This window comes from Sturnus vulgaris, chromosome 29, assembly GCF_052056855.1.
Source record: "Sturnus vulgaris isolate bStuVul1 chromosome 29, bStuVul1.hap1, whole genome shotgun sequence".
Classification (NCBI taxonomy): Eukaryota; Metazoa; Chordata; class Aves; order Passeriformes; family Sturnidae; genus Sturnus; species Sturnus vulgaris.
The window spans coordinates 5560095-5576700 of NC_142271.1; the positions used below are offsets into that span (position 1 = coordinate 5560095).

Consider the following 16606-nt stretch of genomic DNA (forward strand, 5'->3'; position numbering starts at 1 on the left):
GTTAAACCCTTCTGCTCGTCCCTCAGTGCCCTCACCATGGCTGATAATGCCCTCCCCCCCCCCCTTTTTTTTTTTTTTTTTTTTTTTTTTTTTTGGTGGGGGGAAATTGAAATGGGAAACCGCCCTGGTTTTGTTTCGCGCATTTTCTTGTTCCGCGCCGTCAAAATTTGGTGTTTGCCAGAAAAATCTGTGCTGGTGTCCATTCAATAAAAAAACCTCAGAGTTGAGCTTTTTTTTTCCTCTTATATATTTCCTTTCCTGCCCCAGTCACATCCTTCCCTGACGTGAATTCCTTGTACAAATCCACACAAAAATCCTCCCTGAGTCACAGCTCGCACACAGTGAGCCCAGGCACCGACTCCTGCAGAAGCAGAGCCCCGATTTCAGGATTTTGTAAATAATGAGGAGCACAGCCAGCACAAAGGGAAGGAGAAACTGCTTGAGGCTTTCAGGACAGCAGTGAGGACTCAAGCTGAGCAGAGCCTGAGGCCAGTCCTGCACCCTGTGCCACCCCTGGGCTGGGCAGGTCCAGCCTCCTGCTGTCCCTGCAGGGAAAAGGCAGCTCAGAGGGCACCAGACAACTTTGATTTAACTGCTCAGAAACCATGGGGGGATGTGGCACCATTAAATATAATAATATAAATATAAATATAAATCCAAATATAAATCCAAATATAAATATAAATCCAAGTATAAATAAATATATTAAAATATATATAATAAATATAAATATAAATAAATATATATATGAATATATATAAAAATATATTTCACTTCCCACAGAATGTCCCTCCCTGGATCCCCAGTGTCTCCAGGACAAGACACGAGGCTAAGGAGCCCAAATGTGCCTTGCTGGATTTTTCCTTTGTTCTCTGGGAATCTCATGCATTTCCTCAAGTTTAGCCTTCAATTCACTGCTCACCCTCCTCGTCAGGAGTGTGGGGATCGATCGTAAATCAGCTGAGGGAAATACTCAAGTCATTACCAAAGTAGCTGGATTTTCATCCCTGATTAAGGCTTAGATAAATGAGTGCTCCAACTGATATAATTAAGGAGACAGACAGGGGGACAGCTCAGGAAGCATGCAGTAATTCTATTTTTAAACATATCTCTGTACTGATATATAACAGGGGAAGTAAATAAGTATCTAATTTAAATTCTGCCGGCACAATTAGAAATATTAATCTTAACATGAGCAATGATGGCTCAGATCGGGGCTTTGCAAAAGCTTTTGCAGCTGACAGAGATCAATGAGCACTGAGGCTTCAGGCTGGGAGACCCAGCCTTGGTTTTTCCATCACCTGGGCCAAGGGATGTGTTGGACACTTGTGGGCCAACAGGCAGAAATCCCTTTTCTCCTGAATTTTACCTCAAGTCTCCCCTGGTTTTGGCTCCTCAGAACTCTTGCTCGAGCTAAAAACCAACATTATTTTGGGAGCTATAAACAGGAGGAGGAGGTGGCTTTGTCAGGAGACTTTTTGCTGGTAAAACACTCTGTGAAATGAACGATAATGAAAGATCAGCACTCGAGAGATTTTGCCACTGCTGCCTTTTATGGAAGTCTATTATTACAATTATTGTGGATTTAGTGTTCCAAGGTGCACCTGGCACCTCCCAGGCTCATTTTCTCAGGCTGCAGCATCTTCAGGGACCCTCTGGAATGTGCTGAGCCCTTCTATTATGCAAATCAGGAATTCCCAGGTGTGCACATCCCTGCACTCTGTGCTAAGATTGCCCTTCCCCATTTGTGACCCATTAGCTCAGAGCTCAGAGCTCAGGATACTGCACTTGGGGAGGGATCAGGTTTATCTGTGCTGCAGCCCCGGGGGCTCAAAGATGCTTTCCTGCATCATCCATCCCCTCTGAGCCCTCGGAACTTTCCCAGTTCCCACATTCCCAAAGGCTGCTCCTGTGCTGGGCATTTCCTTTTCTCTCCTCTCACCTTTCCTGGTCCTTTTGCTGCTCTCACAGCTGGAAAAGCCTTTGCAATCCAAACCAGCCACCAGGGAGGTTTTTCTGTTTGGATTTACATTCGTTTGGCTGCTTTTTCCCCACCTCAATCCCAGTGTGTGTCCATGAGCCATCCCATCCCGTTTCTCACCATATCTGCTGATGGATGTCCTGGAGATGCTGGCAGAGGCAGGGATGTTGTAGGATGAGGTTTGCTTGGGAACCAGAGCCACCACGGAGCGGTCTGACACCTGGGGAGGCAAAGCAGGAGGAGCTCAGGGGGATTCCCTGCCCACTCTGGGATCCCTTGGGTCCCTGGAATCCCCAGCAGATCCTGGGAAGGAGAATCCAGGACACACTCCCAGCCTGGCTGAGCCCTGTGCAGGGTCAGGCTCCAGCAAGAGCCTGAAGGAAATGAGGAATAAATCAAAAGATGTGGTGAAGATGCTTTTGGTCGTTCTGATTTAAGATTATGCCTTACCCAATAAAAATGAGAATCTCAAGAATTGTTGTGATCCAATTAAAGTAACAATGCAGAGGGAATAAAAAGGCTGTAATAACGTTATGGGCCATAAAACATTCCTATTAAACCATTTTTTATTTTAGCAATTTTTACGAACTTTAAAAGTTTGATTTACAGCGGAGCAAGTCATAAAGCCATCTTTCAGGGTATTTAATTGTTATCCCTTTACTGCTCCAGAGAAGGAATTAAACACTGGGAAGTCAAACTATAAATGAACATTAGCGCTAACAAGGTTTTGTTACAGCAGATTTTAGTAGCCATGTTTAATTTTATCCTCCCTATAAATCTGGTAGTCACTGGAAGTTTTCTAACTTATTCCCCTTAATTAAGGATCTGCAGGTTTCCAGGGAATGGGCCTGAGTAGCTTTTAATTTTGAACTTGTGACCTGTGGTGCAGCACAGCGAGGGAGTAGAGTGTCACCACATCTTGCCAGGGCCCAGCAGACACTTTTTAGAGGCTCAGTACAAAAGAAATTCCTCTTCCTGCTGCAGGAATTGCTTCTTGGGGCTAAATCCTGCATTATGTCCCAGGAGTCTCATGATGGGCTCAGCACTGGGAGGTTTTTTTTCTCCCCCAGCAGCTCCAGGGGTTTGTACCCTATCTGCAGCACCAAGGGGAGCTGCACACAGGGACCTGTGCTGCCTCCAAGGCTTCGGGCTCCATCCAGATGAGAGGTTTCATAGAAATCCGAGTTATTATTATTACTGGTGATAGTGGAAATAATGGTTACTTGTGTTTCACGGCACAAAAGGGAGATTTTTCTAAGCAAAACACTCCAAACACCTCCATTATTTTCTTTGCTGCTCCTGCCTCACTTCATCCAATTTATTAAGTCAGTGGAAGAAGTGATCAGTGCTGATATTATTTTCTTAGGCTGTTATTAGCTGCCACTTCAGCTCCGTTTCACCAGGGAGAAACCCGAGCCCAGGGCGCTCCCGTGCCGGATCCATTTCCACCAGGGCTGTGCTTAACTGGGAGAGAGGCACTAAAAATTCCACACGCACACACAAAAAAAAAAGGAGCCCTCTCACTCTGTAAATTTTGGGTGGAATGGCTGCTGTCAGCTCAGCCCCAGCAGCTGCAGATCAGGCTCAGGTGGAGCACACGCTGCCACGGCACCCCCGGGACGCGCTCCGAGCTGCCTGCCTGCTCTACAACTTTATAAATATTCTGATTGTTCTACAGGCTGGAAACGGGGGGCACAAACCACCTTAAAGACATGGGGAATAAAGCCTGGGCAGGGGGAGAAGGGAGCCCAGGCCATGGAGTTGTGTTTGTGAGGAGCAGCGAGGGCGCGATGACGATTCCAGCTCTGCATCTGCACCACCCTCGCCTCCTAAGCCTCGTTTTTCCACCCAAACCTTCTCTTTTCTCCTTCTAATTTTTCATTTAAAACACTTTCCTGGTCTCCTGGCCTCTCCAGACTCGAAGGGGCTGACAGGTATTCATGCTCTGCTGCCTCTGAGTTAACCCTGCGTGAGCCACTGTAAATCATTCGATATTAAATTCAGTGTTTCATTTTTCCTGAGTGAAACCACACGGGGTAAGACTCTCCCATGGAGTTTAATAGCCATGAAACCAAGAGGATACGACACAAATGTAACACAAATCCTTGCCATGTATAACAGCTCCAGAGAATTTAACAAAGAATTACACTTATTTAAGCTACACATCTATTTTTGTAAATGAAGAAATAAGCAGGAGGTGCACAGTTCTCTCTATAATTTCATAAAGTGGTTCAAAACTATTAGAAAAGTGAATATTTCTCTTTAATTCCAATTTGGGTTTTGTGTGTGAAGGCTTCCCACGAAAAATGCTTTTGATCAGTTATTGTGTTTTTGTGATTCTAATGTAGAAAACAAAAGCAACGGTGTCAAAATCCAGCGTGAAGGTTGGAGCTGGGAGCCCTTGGGATGAAATCACCCCCCTGAGGGCACAGTGAGGAGGAGGAGGAGGGTCTGGGGCTGTGGGGAATGGATCCTGGGAATCAGGAGCAGGGAATTGAGGACCAGGAGGGTTCTGGCCCCTCCCAGGTGCCAGCACCTGTCCAAGGGACCCACCTGGAGCTGCGGGATGGGAACCTGGGCCGAGCATCTCCCAGCAGCACCTGCACACCCAGGGAGCTCCCTGCCCTCAGAGCAAAGACAAAACAGCCCTGAATTAAAGATGGGCAGAGCTTTGCAAAGCAGCTTTCATTTCTTTCCTAGAAATCTAGAAATCATCATTACTACTCCTCTGGAAACCCACATTTGTTTTAATGGTTGGAACCACACCTAGTTCACGTGTCACACTCCTGTTAAACAGTGAGAACTCCAGTGATTTTATACCCTCTTAAAGCCAGGCCTTTACCCAGATATCTGTTTTACTGTGTAGTCCTGGAACATTTCTATTTTTGATATCTAATAAGAACTTTTACTCCAACAGGGAAAAAAAAAAACCCAAACTGGTAAGAATAAAACATGTAAAAAAAATAAATATATATATATGTATATATATATATCTATCTATATCTGTTAGTTTCTTGCAAAAGCTTCGCTTTGACAGGATTTCTGCTACAGTTAAAAGAATTTGGCTTCTCTTTAATGACTGAGACAGCTCCGTTGGGCTGAGCAGAGCTCGGGCCAGATCAGGCAGACTCGTGTCACTCCCTGGCTGGATGTTTGGCTGCCAACTTCTCCTTTCTTCCAGAGCAAACCTGACATTCAAATGGCAGCAGGAGCTGCAGCATCTCGAGTGCTGCGAGGATTTTGTTTATTTTAAGGGGAAGCTTTTGGCTCAGGTTTTCCCACAGGCACTGGAATGAAAGTTCTCCCTCCCCCAGCATCCAGCACACATCAGACAGGCACAGCTTTCACTTGTGACTTCCTCACGATGACTTTTAAAGATCAAGGCATAATAAAGTCTCGCTGCTTCCCTGCATGTTGGTTAATCCCTTGCAACTGTCAGGTAAAACAGATTTTTAGGAACAATAGAATTAATCTGCGCCACTCCTCTGACATTTTACGGTAATCTGTGTTTAAATCCTGGGGGCTGCTTGGAAAAGTTGACCCTGGAGGTGCTGTTTAACATGCACGGTGCATATTGATGGCACTCTCCTGCCTGCTCCCTGATTGCAGAGCTCCTGTCAATACTGGCTCCCATTCAAGTCCCCCAGCGTGAGGCAGCCTGATGGACTGGAGATGCTGGATAAACAGGGAGAGATGCCAGATTAAATACTAAACACTTCTGGGGAGGTGCTGATGGACAGGAGTAGGTTACTCGTCCCAATTAATGCAGTTATCCTGTGCTGCAGACAGGCTGGGAGGGAAAGCCTTTGATTGCCTGCAGCCAAACCTTCCTCAGTTCCCTCCTTACCTCTCCTCCCATCTTTTGCTTGGATTCTCTCTAACCAAACCTTCCTCAGCTCCCTCTCTTCCCATCTTTCACACTGCAAGGAATTCTTCCCAACAGACTCTGCCCTATCCAGAAGCTGAAGATGGCAAGAATTTCTTAGGCCTCCTCACCCACCCTGTGTGAGCATCTTCACTGCCTGGCTCCACTTTCCTGTCACTTGATGCCTCCCCTGCTGCCCTCCAGGCTGTCCCAGACCCCCAGACAAAGCCCCGAGCCCCCCGTGCTGCCCTCCCCAGACCCCTCAGCCCCAGCAGTGTCAGCTCAGCCCCTGCACTGCTCCCTCTGCCTCTCTCCCATTGCTGGCAGGTTTAATTTAGCCAATTTTCAACTCTGCTGCTTCCTCTGAGCTCGGTGTCAAGGTTGCTTTCCCCCCTAATGCTGGAGCACATGGAACCCTTCTGGTTTATCACACAAACGTGACCTCCCTGTCGGTCTGGGCAGATGAGACACTTGGGAATGAGGTTCCTGCTGCTCTTTTCCCTGCTGGCAGCTTTCTGGGAGCTGTCAGTGGGGCTGTCCCTCACCTGATAGTGCACCAGGGTGTTCAGGCGCTTCCAGTCCCCCTCGATCTTGGTGGTGATGTCTTCATCCTGCAGCACCACACGGGCAATCCGGCCCTGCCGCCACTCTGGGAGAGGGGAGAGCCACGGTGAGAGGGGGCCAAGCTCTGCAAACCCCCCCAGGAATCACCCCCAGCCCCTCTGGTCACCCCCCTCCCATCGGGCAGGGCAGCTCCTACCCAAATCCATGTCAACAGCTCTCGGTCTTTGGGAATAGGGGACGTTTTTGTACACGGCATCCAGGATCTTCTCCTTGACTTGGGTGATGGTGTCGCAGTTCAGCACCTTCACAGGGATCTCGGGGCTGTTCTCGTTGTCTGGGTTCACACAGTTTAGGATCTGCAAGAGAAGAATCTCACCATGCTCTGAAGGAGAAGTGTCACAACACCCTCCTCCCATACAAAACCCCACTGCAGCCCTAAATGCATCACTGCTATTGCACCCATCACATTTATACAATTCTTGCTGGGAGGGGAGCCCTGGATGCCCATTTTCACTCACTACAGGAGGGCAGTGCCCAGAGCACAGGGAGATAAAACCTTCCCCTCACACCAAACCTGCAAACTGGGGACACACCTGGCTGGGACACGGGGTCCCTATTGCCCAGCAATGCTCACACCTCAGGCAGTGTCCTGGTCCCTGCTGCGAGGGCCAGCCCAGCTGAGGGGCAGCAGAATTCCCCACTCACCAGGGTCTTGTACTCGATCTGCTGCCGGATGAGCTTGTCCTCGCTCAGGGAGTACCGTGCCTCTCCCGTGATGGCATCGATGGGGCCCTTCTCCATCTGCTGCTTGATGGCACAGTAGAGCATGAACAGGGGCTCTCCAGCACACTCCTGCACGACAGGGGACACCAGAGTCACACAGGGTGAAGGTGCCTCTCCTCACGGCTCCCAGTCCCCTTTGGCACAGGATTCCTCCCAGCACAGGATTCCCTCTCAGCCCCGCTGGCTCAATCCTTATCCCATGTGCAGCCCTGGAGGGTCACAGCCAAACCCGTGGGCTCCACTGCTCCATGGCTCTGTTGGCTTTGGCAAATCCTTCCTGAATCTATAGGGCTGGAAAAAATGGAATTTGAGATCTCCATCTCACTGTTCACTCCCCTGGAGCAAATTCAGCGGGGCTTCCAAAGCCACAAATTAAGTTAAAAACTATGGAAGCTGAGGCATGAATATGTGAGAATTTCCCTCGGGTACCACAGAGGTGAAACAGAACCTCCTTTACGTGGGAATTACTCCAGGACACCTGAGGCTGTGAGCACGGAGCAGCAGCCACAGTGCGAATTTCCACCTCTCCATCCTTGCTACTCCATTTTTTGGAGGCTGATGGAAGAGTTTCACCCCCAGGTGCACCCGGGGGTGGCTGGAGGGTGAGACAGCAGCGGGGTCCCCGCTCCAGCTCTGCTTACCTTGAGAAATCTGTGCAGCAGGAAGGCAAACCAGTTCGTCAGCATCTTCTCTGCCACCGACTCGGTCCTGGGGGAGGCAGGAGGGGACAAATCACACACGGAGCGCCCAAAGCTGAGCCTGGCACAGCCCCCCGGGGCAGCAGGGTGGGCTCAGAGCTGTCCCCGTGTCCCTGCAGCGCTGCCAGGACCACCCAGCTGCCAGCCTGATGGGGCTGGTGACACCAGCCTGGTGACACTCAGCTCCTCGCACGTGGTGCAAATTACAGCCTGGCTCAGTAAATCACTGGGATTTACAGCAGCTCCTGGCAATCAGGGACAGCCGAGTGACAATGGCAGAGAAATTGCAGCTTTCTCCCCAGTCCCACCCAGTGTCCTCTCCCCGCATTGTGCCCGAAATTATCTCTAATTTAAATACAATGGCTCCTAATGGGAGTTTTTAACGCTGCCTCTGCAGGGCCCAGAGGCTTCACTTAAAGCTCCACAGCCTCTTTTCCTGGGATGGGATGGGATGGGATGGGATGGGATGGGATGGGATGGGATGGGATGGCTCTGATGGACATAGGATGTCTCATATTGGAGCCCCAGCCCCGTGCAGGGAAGAGCTGCTGTGCTGCAGCCTGGCCAGCTGTGACCATGACCCTGGCCAGCTGTGACCACGACCCTGGCCAGCTGTGACCACGACCCTGGCCAGCTGTGACCATGGCTTTGCACCACCAGCCTTCCCCTCACTGACACCAGGATCTGGTCCAAATTCCAGCAAGCAAAGAAGGATGAATGCAATTCCCTGCATCCTTTCCCTGGGGACTGATCCCTCTGCCCTCACCATGAACCAGGTCACCTCCTCCCTGACCTGGAGAGGGTCACATCCCACTCCAGACCCATTTTCCCCATTCTTGCCCTTAAATGAGGGATTGCTTCTTGCTGTGAATCCCCACAGCATTGTGAGTGCTTGGAATTACAAGCACACACCAAAGAAACACAGGGCTTGATTCCAGAGCCAAGCAGATCAAGAATGAACAGGAGCCAGAGATTTCAACAAACAAAAACTGACACCAGTTGGCCAACAGACCTGGGGTCACATCATCCATCATCTCCTAGGATGGCAACATCTGTCAGGAATTGGTGAAAACGTCTGCAGATCCCCAAAGAATTTAAGCCTGAATTGATTAGCTGCCTAAAAATTCATCCTACAAATTGACACACACATGGATCTCCTGTTTGAAATGTTTCAGGCACCCAATTAAAGCATCCCTGTCCTCCTCTGCCTTGGGAATGGGAAACTCTGGCCTTTCTCCTACACACTGAGGGCTCTGCTGAGCCCCAAAATCTGCTGGGCCCCAAAATCTGCTGCCAGGTTTTGAGCTTCCCCAAGCAGCAGTGCTCTGTGCCATCACTGGCCACTGGATGCTCTGAAAGATTTGCTCCAAAAATAAAAAATAAGCTCCTGGAGATTACCAGGGCAGAAGAGGATCCCTAGCTTTGGAGCATGGTCATGCTGGCCACAGAAGGAGGGCACAGCACAATCCAGAGATGATTTTCCAAAGGATTCTGAATCCAGTGCCCAGCCTTGGCTGCTCCACCGGCTTCCTGAGGCACCAGCAAGAAAACAAACCTAAACAAAACAAGCTGAGAGAACCTAAAAAATAAATATGTATTTTATTAATTCTCCCTGCTCTATGTAGGTCTCCAAACTGCTGTTGCCAGCAACCAGAGCAGCTGTTTGATTTAACGTCAACTTTCTTGCTGTCTCCCGCGAGGGGCAGTCGTGGAAGAAAGAGAGAGGAAGAAAGAGGGAAAGAACTGAGTGTCAGTTATCAACTGCTGCCACCAGAGAGCTCAAAACATTTTGAAAAATAGTGTTTCACTTCATGGCTGATCACTCCTTATTAAGTCAGAGCAAGGAGTTCCAGGCTGGGCTGGAGCAGTCGGGCATGGGGTTGGGAAAGGTCTCCAGCCCAAGGTTTCATAGGACCTGGAATGTCAGGACAAGGAATAAAGCTTTTAAAATAAGAGGGAGTAGATTCAGACTAGATATAAAGCAGGAATTGTTGTAAGGGCGGTGAAACACTGGCCCAAATTGCCCAGACTGGTGGTAGATGCCCCATCCCTGGGAAGATCCGGGTTCCCTGTGCAATGGGTAAATCCTGGTGCAGGACAGACAGCCCCAAGGACAGACAGCCCCAAGGACAGACAGCCCCATGGACAGACAGCCCCAAGGACAGACAGCCCACAGACGGCCCTGACTCCTTGCTGGCTGTGCAGGGAGGAGGGGGCACAGCTCTTATCACCATGCCTGTGTTTTTTGGAGAGCCAGGAAAAGTCATTATTGATGGCTGAGGCAGAAGACGCCTTCCCAGCGACTCGTCAAACCACGGGGGAAATTAAGGCGGCTTCCTTTGCCAAGATGAGTTATTGCCTGCGCAAACACAGCCAGATTTAAAGCAATTTCCTGTCAAGTATATTCATTGTGGCTGCAGGGACCCCTGAAATTTTCCTGGAGCTATGAAACCCTGCCCTCTCTCCAGCAGAGCCCCAGCACAGCCCAGGGGCAGCACTGGCCAAGGCCAGGCTCTGCAGGACCCCCAAGGATGTGGAGAACAGAGGGAGCCTTTTCCTTGTGCCTGCTGTCTGCCCCACATTCATGCACGTTTTTTGCCCTATTTTCTTGGTGCCACTTCCCAGCTCTGCCTTGGGTGAGTTGCTCAATCCACCCTGGAGCTCCTGGCCCAGCTGTGGCACACAAATGCTGCTCTCGAGTCAGGCAGAGCCAGGGAATCTGGTTTGAGACCGTGTCCAGCCCTCTGTGAGCTCCCAGAGCGGGGCTAACCCCTATCCTGGAGACAGGTGAGGAAATGGATGGGAATCCTCCACGGAGAGCTGAGATTCCCTTCAAACACCAATTCCTGCAGAGCCCTCAGATCACAGAATCCTGCTGTTCATCAGCTTGGAAAAGACCTCAGAGAGCATCGAGCACAATCTGAGATCAATCCCCACCTTGCCAGCCAGACCAGACCACGCAGAGCCTGCAGCACCTCCCTGGGCAGCCCCTCCCAGCCCTCTCCATGCAGAAATTCCACCTGGCAGCCCCGTGCCCTGCCCATCCCCGGCCTCACCTGCGCAGGAGCAGCTTGGGGTGGTTCTTGTTCTCCAGGTTCTTCTCGATGAGGTCGGAGAGCAGCTGCTTGAGGACATCCGTGGCGTACTCCAGCTTGCCCTGCAGCCCCGTCATGATGAGCGAGGCCACGTTGCCGCGGTCCCGCATGGAGAAGCTGCGCTGCAGCTCCAGCGTGCGGATGAAGGTCAGCAGGAACACCTTGTTGTTGATCAGCTGGGCAAAGAGCTTCAAGGCCTTCTCCACGCTCTGCTGCCCGTTCCCCTGGACCTGCAGGAGGAGAGCACGGCCCTCAGCCACGGCATGGAGGGGACAAGGGGACAAGGGATGGGAGGGCAGTGCTGCAGTGCCCTGGGGTCACTCTGCCCTGGGGTCACCCTGGGGTCACCCTGCCCTGGGGTCACTCTGCCAGCACTGGGGGACTCACAGGAGCAGGGAATGGCATGGGTGGGAAGGGACACTGGAAATTATCTCATCCCACCCCCTGCCATGGCAGGGACACCTTTCACTGTTCCAGGCTGCTCCAACCTGGTCTCAGACACTTCCAGGGATCCAGGGGCAGCCATAGCTGCTCTGGACAGCCTGGAGCTGCCAGAGAGAGACTCTGGCCCCAGCCTGTGCTGAGGCCTCCCCACCCTCACAGGGAATAATTTCTTCCCAATATCCCATCCAACCCTGCCCTCTACCAGTCTGAATCCATTCTCCCTTGTCCTGTCCCCCCAGTTCCTGATGAACAATCACAACTCCAGCTCTCCTGTCACCCTTTCAGGTCCTGGAAGGTGTTGAGAGGTCTCTACACAACTTTCTCTTCTCCAGACTGAACATTTCCAACTCTCCCAGCCTGTTCCATTCCCCTGAGCAACTTCCCCTGGACTTGCTCCAGCAGGTCCATGTCCTTCTCACTCTGGGGGCATCAGAAACGTGCACAGGATGGTTTAACCCTGGCTGCACCCATCCCTCGGGGTCTCAGGATCCCTGATGTGTTTTTGGTCCATGCTGAGCAAAGCTGCCCCTCCACAGCTCCCCTGAACCCTGGCTGGGAGCTGCACTCTGTGCACGCCATAAAGCAGCAGTTTGAGCCTAACGGCCCCCGAAATGACACCCAGTTCTGCTTGTTCTGCACAAAAAGTGACACTCTTGTAAGTAAATTAAATACTAATTTAGACTATTGCTTTATTATGGGCCAAGTGTAAAAAATTAATTGAGGCTTTCAGCCAGTTGCGGATTCAAGTAATTCATTACAAGTGAAAATGATGAACTGCACGAAGCAACTCTTTACCAAACATCTTGGAGAGTTATGTATTGGTTTTACTAACGTTACATAATTAAGCAACTGTGTAATTGGCAACACATTTATCACTTCTGCAATTCTGTTTTTCATGAGTAAAAAAGAAGCATTCATATTTGTTTGCTGGAGCATCAGCTTCTTTGGCAACTCCAACAGCAAACAGAATGCATGGAGCTGGAAAACTCAGAGCAGGAATGGGCTGGGAGAAGCTGCTCCTGCTTTAGCAGCACCACAGCGACTGCTTGGCTGGTGGCCGAGGAAAGGAACCCAAATTAATGCTTTAAGGGTGGGAAGTGCCTGCCTGGAAAAGGAATCCAACCCTGGAGCAACCAGGACCCCTCGCTCCTACATCCAACCCTGGTCTGTGAGGGATTTCAGGATTTACTGGGGCAATCTCAGCCTGTGAAAAGCTGAGCTGAGCCTCTGGACATCCCACATGGAGGATGGCAGCTCCATCCCAGGGTGGGGATCACAGCCCCATCCCAGCTGTGAGATGATGTTTATGAAGCCCCATCCTTTTTTTGGCCTCTCGCAGGTGAGCAGGGCCCATCTGCCACGTGCACTGATGGACCCCTGAACGTTCCCAATTCCTCTGCACTCCCAGCGAAAGTTTTTCATCTATTTCTAGGTATTCCTGGTGGGAAAACCAGGGAGATGGAAGCGCTTGCTCAGAGGCTGGAATGCCTGGGCATTCTCCTTGCCCTCCTGTGGACACGCGAGGGAACAGCAGCAGGATGCTCCGGGCACGATGCTCCGGGCACTTCTCCATCCCCTGCCCCACGAGGTGACTTTAAAGCACACCCCGACCACTGTGCCCTGCTCTGCCGCTGCCCTAGAGCGATTTAAACCCCCATAAATAAAAATAAACCAACACCAAGAAGGAGAAGCCGAAAGGAATCGGGTGATGTGGGAGGAGATTAAACTCCAAGCTCGGAGTTAGAAAGAACTAATAACGTATCCAAAAACGTTTGGTGTGGAGCCATAAAGGTGCTGCAGGGCTTCCTGCCGGCTTCCCTGAGGCTTCAGGGGAATTTGGAGAGCTGAAGTTACCTCCAGCTCCCGCAGGACAGGGTGGTCCTCGATGCCAGGGAACAGCACCCTCATGGCGTAGGTGCGGTAGTCCAGGTAGGGGATCCCCGAGCGGTCCAGGTCGCTGGTCAGCTCGTTGATGTCCGTCTGCAGCTCTGCAAAAGCTGTTCGGGGGAGAGAACAGCACAGGGACAGCTCAGGGGGAGCTCAGGGGGAGCTCCACTTTCCCACCTTCCTCCAGGAGGTTTTGGGAGAAGGTTTTGGGCAGGGCTGGGTGCCTGCTCTGCCCCTGGGCACGGCAGGGAAGGATCCCAGGGAGCTCAGACACTCCTGGAGACTCGGTCTGAGCAGCCGAGGGTGGGAGAGCTGGTGCTGCTCAGAGCAGAGACTGAGAACAAAGCTGTGGTTCATTTGTATGCAGTTCACACCTGCGCACACACACCTAAAACACCTTTAAAGGCTGCACAGAGAAACAAGGATCTGTTTTCATAACTTGGTGCCTCCCCTATTTTCCTTTCTTCTTGTTTTCCTCCTCTATCAACAGTTGCCAAGACAATCAAATCTGATGCAGATCAAATCTGAGCTGCTGCAGGGGTCAGGAAAGGATTCATTCTTCCTCCCCTAACACTGTGTTATACAACTGGATGTGTCTCCTCGTGTTCTCTCTCCAAAGTGTGACACGCTGGCTCGGGAAGCTCTGTGCCCCAGCTGGGCTGTGCCAAGCCGAATCTGTGCCTTCTCCTCAATATATCTCAATTTTTGCCCAGTGCTTTCAAGGCTCCCCTTGAAATCAGTTGAAAAAATCCAGTGCAACTTCCTTCACTACGAAATGTGCAGCTATTTATTTTACTTCCCTGGTGGGAGGATGTAGGACACAAGAGCAGCAACCCCCAAAAATCCATCTTCACCTGTGGTGAGGGGGGCTCAGCTGCCTCCCTGCAGGGGACAGGACTTGTCCATGTGGAAACTCTCAACCAGCAGCTCTGGATACTCCAAATAACACCCAAAATGTCACAGGAGCAAGTGCTTGAGGAGCTTCTTCCTCCCTCCAGCCCTTCTCTTCCCGCTCAGGCTGGAGGAGGGACTGGCCCAGCTCTCCAGCCCTCCTGCCTCCTGTTTGGGATCCACGCTGGTATTTGGGGGTCTGAGCCCCCTCTGTCCCCCCTCTCTCTGTGCCTTTTGAAAAGGCACGGCCCCCAAGCAGGATCGAGCTCTGATCCCATCCCCTGCACATCAGAGCTGTGTCTGCTGGCTGCCACCCTCCTGGGGTGGGACAGGCATGGGAACCCCATGGGAAACCCACAAAACCCCCAGGGAACACCCACAAACCCCAGGGAGCATCCACAAACAAACCACAGAGAGCACCCACAAAAAAACCCCAGGGAGCATCCACAAAAAAAACCCCAAAAAGCACCCACAAAAAAACCTCAGGGAGCACCCATAAACAAACCCCAAACAGCACCCATCAACAAATCACAAGGAGCACCAAGCTGTACTGATACTGATACTGATATACTGAAACTGATATCCTGATACTGATATTGCTATTGATATACTGATATTGCTACTGATATATTGATATACTTATATACTTTTATTGATATACTGATATACTGATATTCATACTGATATACTGATAATGATACTGATACCAATATACTGATATACTGATATTGATATACTGATATTGATACTGATACTGATATACTGATAATGATACTGATACCGATATTGATAACAATGCTGATATACTGATACACTGATATTGATACTGATACTGACCCTCCTTGCACTCCAGGGCCACCCGGGACTCCAGGTTGTCCATCTGCATCTGCAGCCTCTTGAGGGTGAGGTCGTTCTCTCGGGACTTGCGCTTGTAGGCGATGAGGACGATGATGACGATGATGAGGAGCAGGGAGCCGCCGGCCGCGATGCTGACGATGGCGGGCAGGGTCAGGAGGCTGTCGGACACGATGCTCACAGAGCCAGGGGAGAAGATGACCCCCCCAACACGCACCTGCAGGGCACAGCACGGGTGAGCAGCAGCTTGGGGGGTGTCCCTGTGCCCCACGGGGGCCGTGCAGGGAGCGCTGAGCCACCTCTGCTCAGGAACAGAAAACCCCAACTGCCTTCAGACACAGAGGGGCTGCTTGTGTGAGCACAGGGAGGCTTCAAGTGATGATAAATGTGCCAGCCCTTCACTATCTGGGCTTTGTTCTTATTATCTGATGGCTCCATTTGACTTTCATTTTATAAGCTTTCAACTCCTTTCCGTAAACCGTGGACATTAACAAGCCCCTGATTGTTTCAATGACAAGAAAGCAGAGTGACTGCAAGGCCAGAGCAGAGAAGGGAGCAGAAAGCCCCACGTGAAAGCTGTGGAGCAAACAGGCTGCAGTTAACACCAGGACAGGCTTTTCTTGGATGTGCCCTGGCCACAGATGTGAGCAGCTCTCAGCCAGGTTGCACTTCTGGGAGTCACGCTGTGATAATCAGAATATGTTTTGGATGGTGAACTTCAAGGGAAATAAATCACAATTACAATCTCATTTGGGCTCTGCTCAGGCAATTCGGCAGCTGGGGCTTGGTCTGCAAGAGGAGCAGAGGAAGCAGCAGTGCCCAAACCCAGAGCAGAGGGAGGCACTGACTGCTCTCCTGGATGAGGGTGTTCATCCAACCACTCCAGCGTTCAGATGTTCCTGGCTCCTGCTTCGGGAAAAGGCAAAACCTTTCCATGCACTTGGCAGGTCAGGTCTGTCTCCGTGGGCTGATTAAATCCCTCCAGGAGGGAGAACACTGGGAATGGTCTCAACTTCATGCAGAGGAAGGATGGCAACCAGTGCCAAAGGCACTGCCAGAAAGATCTGCTCCTTCTAGAAGGCTCCGAGGGGCATTTTTCGTTCTAGAAGGGAGTGACTCTCAGGGAAGGACAAAGTCTCTACCAGTATTTTAAACTTCCAATCAGGCACCCATAAAATCCAAAATCCTACTGGGGATTGTGTATGCAAGGAGAAGGGGTGGGGAGCAGGGGGGAAGGGGATGCTGACGGGACTTGTGGCCCCTCACCATCACTTTGTGCTGCCCGGTGAGGGTGGGGGGCTCGCACAGCAGCTGAGTCTCGGACACGGTGACAGCGCAGGGCGTCTCCCCGATCAGCACCGTGTAGTTGAGCTTGGCTCCTCCCGGGGCGGGCGGGCACAGGTTCCTGCCCTGGGGACACGGGGACACAACAGCGACAAAGCTGCAGCACGTTCCTCCAGCTTCCATCTCCCTCCCGGCTCATGCAAACAGCGGGGCTGTGTTCACCCCATCCTCCGCGGCAGGGATAACCCCTCTCCCTCCC

The 16606-nt window shown here is 51.2% G+C and overlaps 1 protein-coding gene across 1 annotated transcript in view; it reads right to left on the bottom strand.

The window, feature by feature from the left end:
- PLXNA2 (plexin A2) overlaps positions 1-16606 on the bottom strand; it is a 137210-nt gene that overhangs the window by 9184 nt on the left and 111420 nt on the right. The window contains exons 19-27 of the mRNA XM_014872645.2: positions 16330-16473; positions 15046-15280; positions 13285-13427; positions 10948-11216; positions 7835-7901; positions 7116-7262; positions 6607-6766; positions 6392-6495; positions 2102-2201 (exon numbers count right to left, since the gene is read on the bottom strand). Of these exons, the coding sequence (XP_014728131.2) occupies positions 2102-2201; positions 6392-6495; positions 6607-6766; positions 7116-7262; positions 7835-7901; positions 10948-11216; positions 13285-13427; positions 15046-15280; positions 16330-16473 (1369 nt within the window). The remainder of the gene's footprint in view (positions 1-2101; positions 2202-6391; positions 6496-6606; positions 6767-7115; positions 7263-7834; positions 7902-10947; positions 11217-13284; positions 13428-15045; positions 15281-16329; positions 16474-16606) is intronic.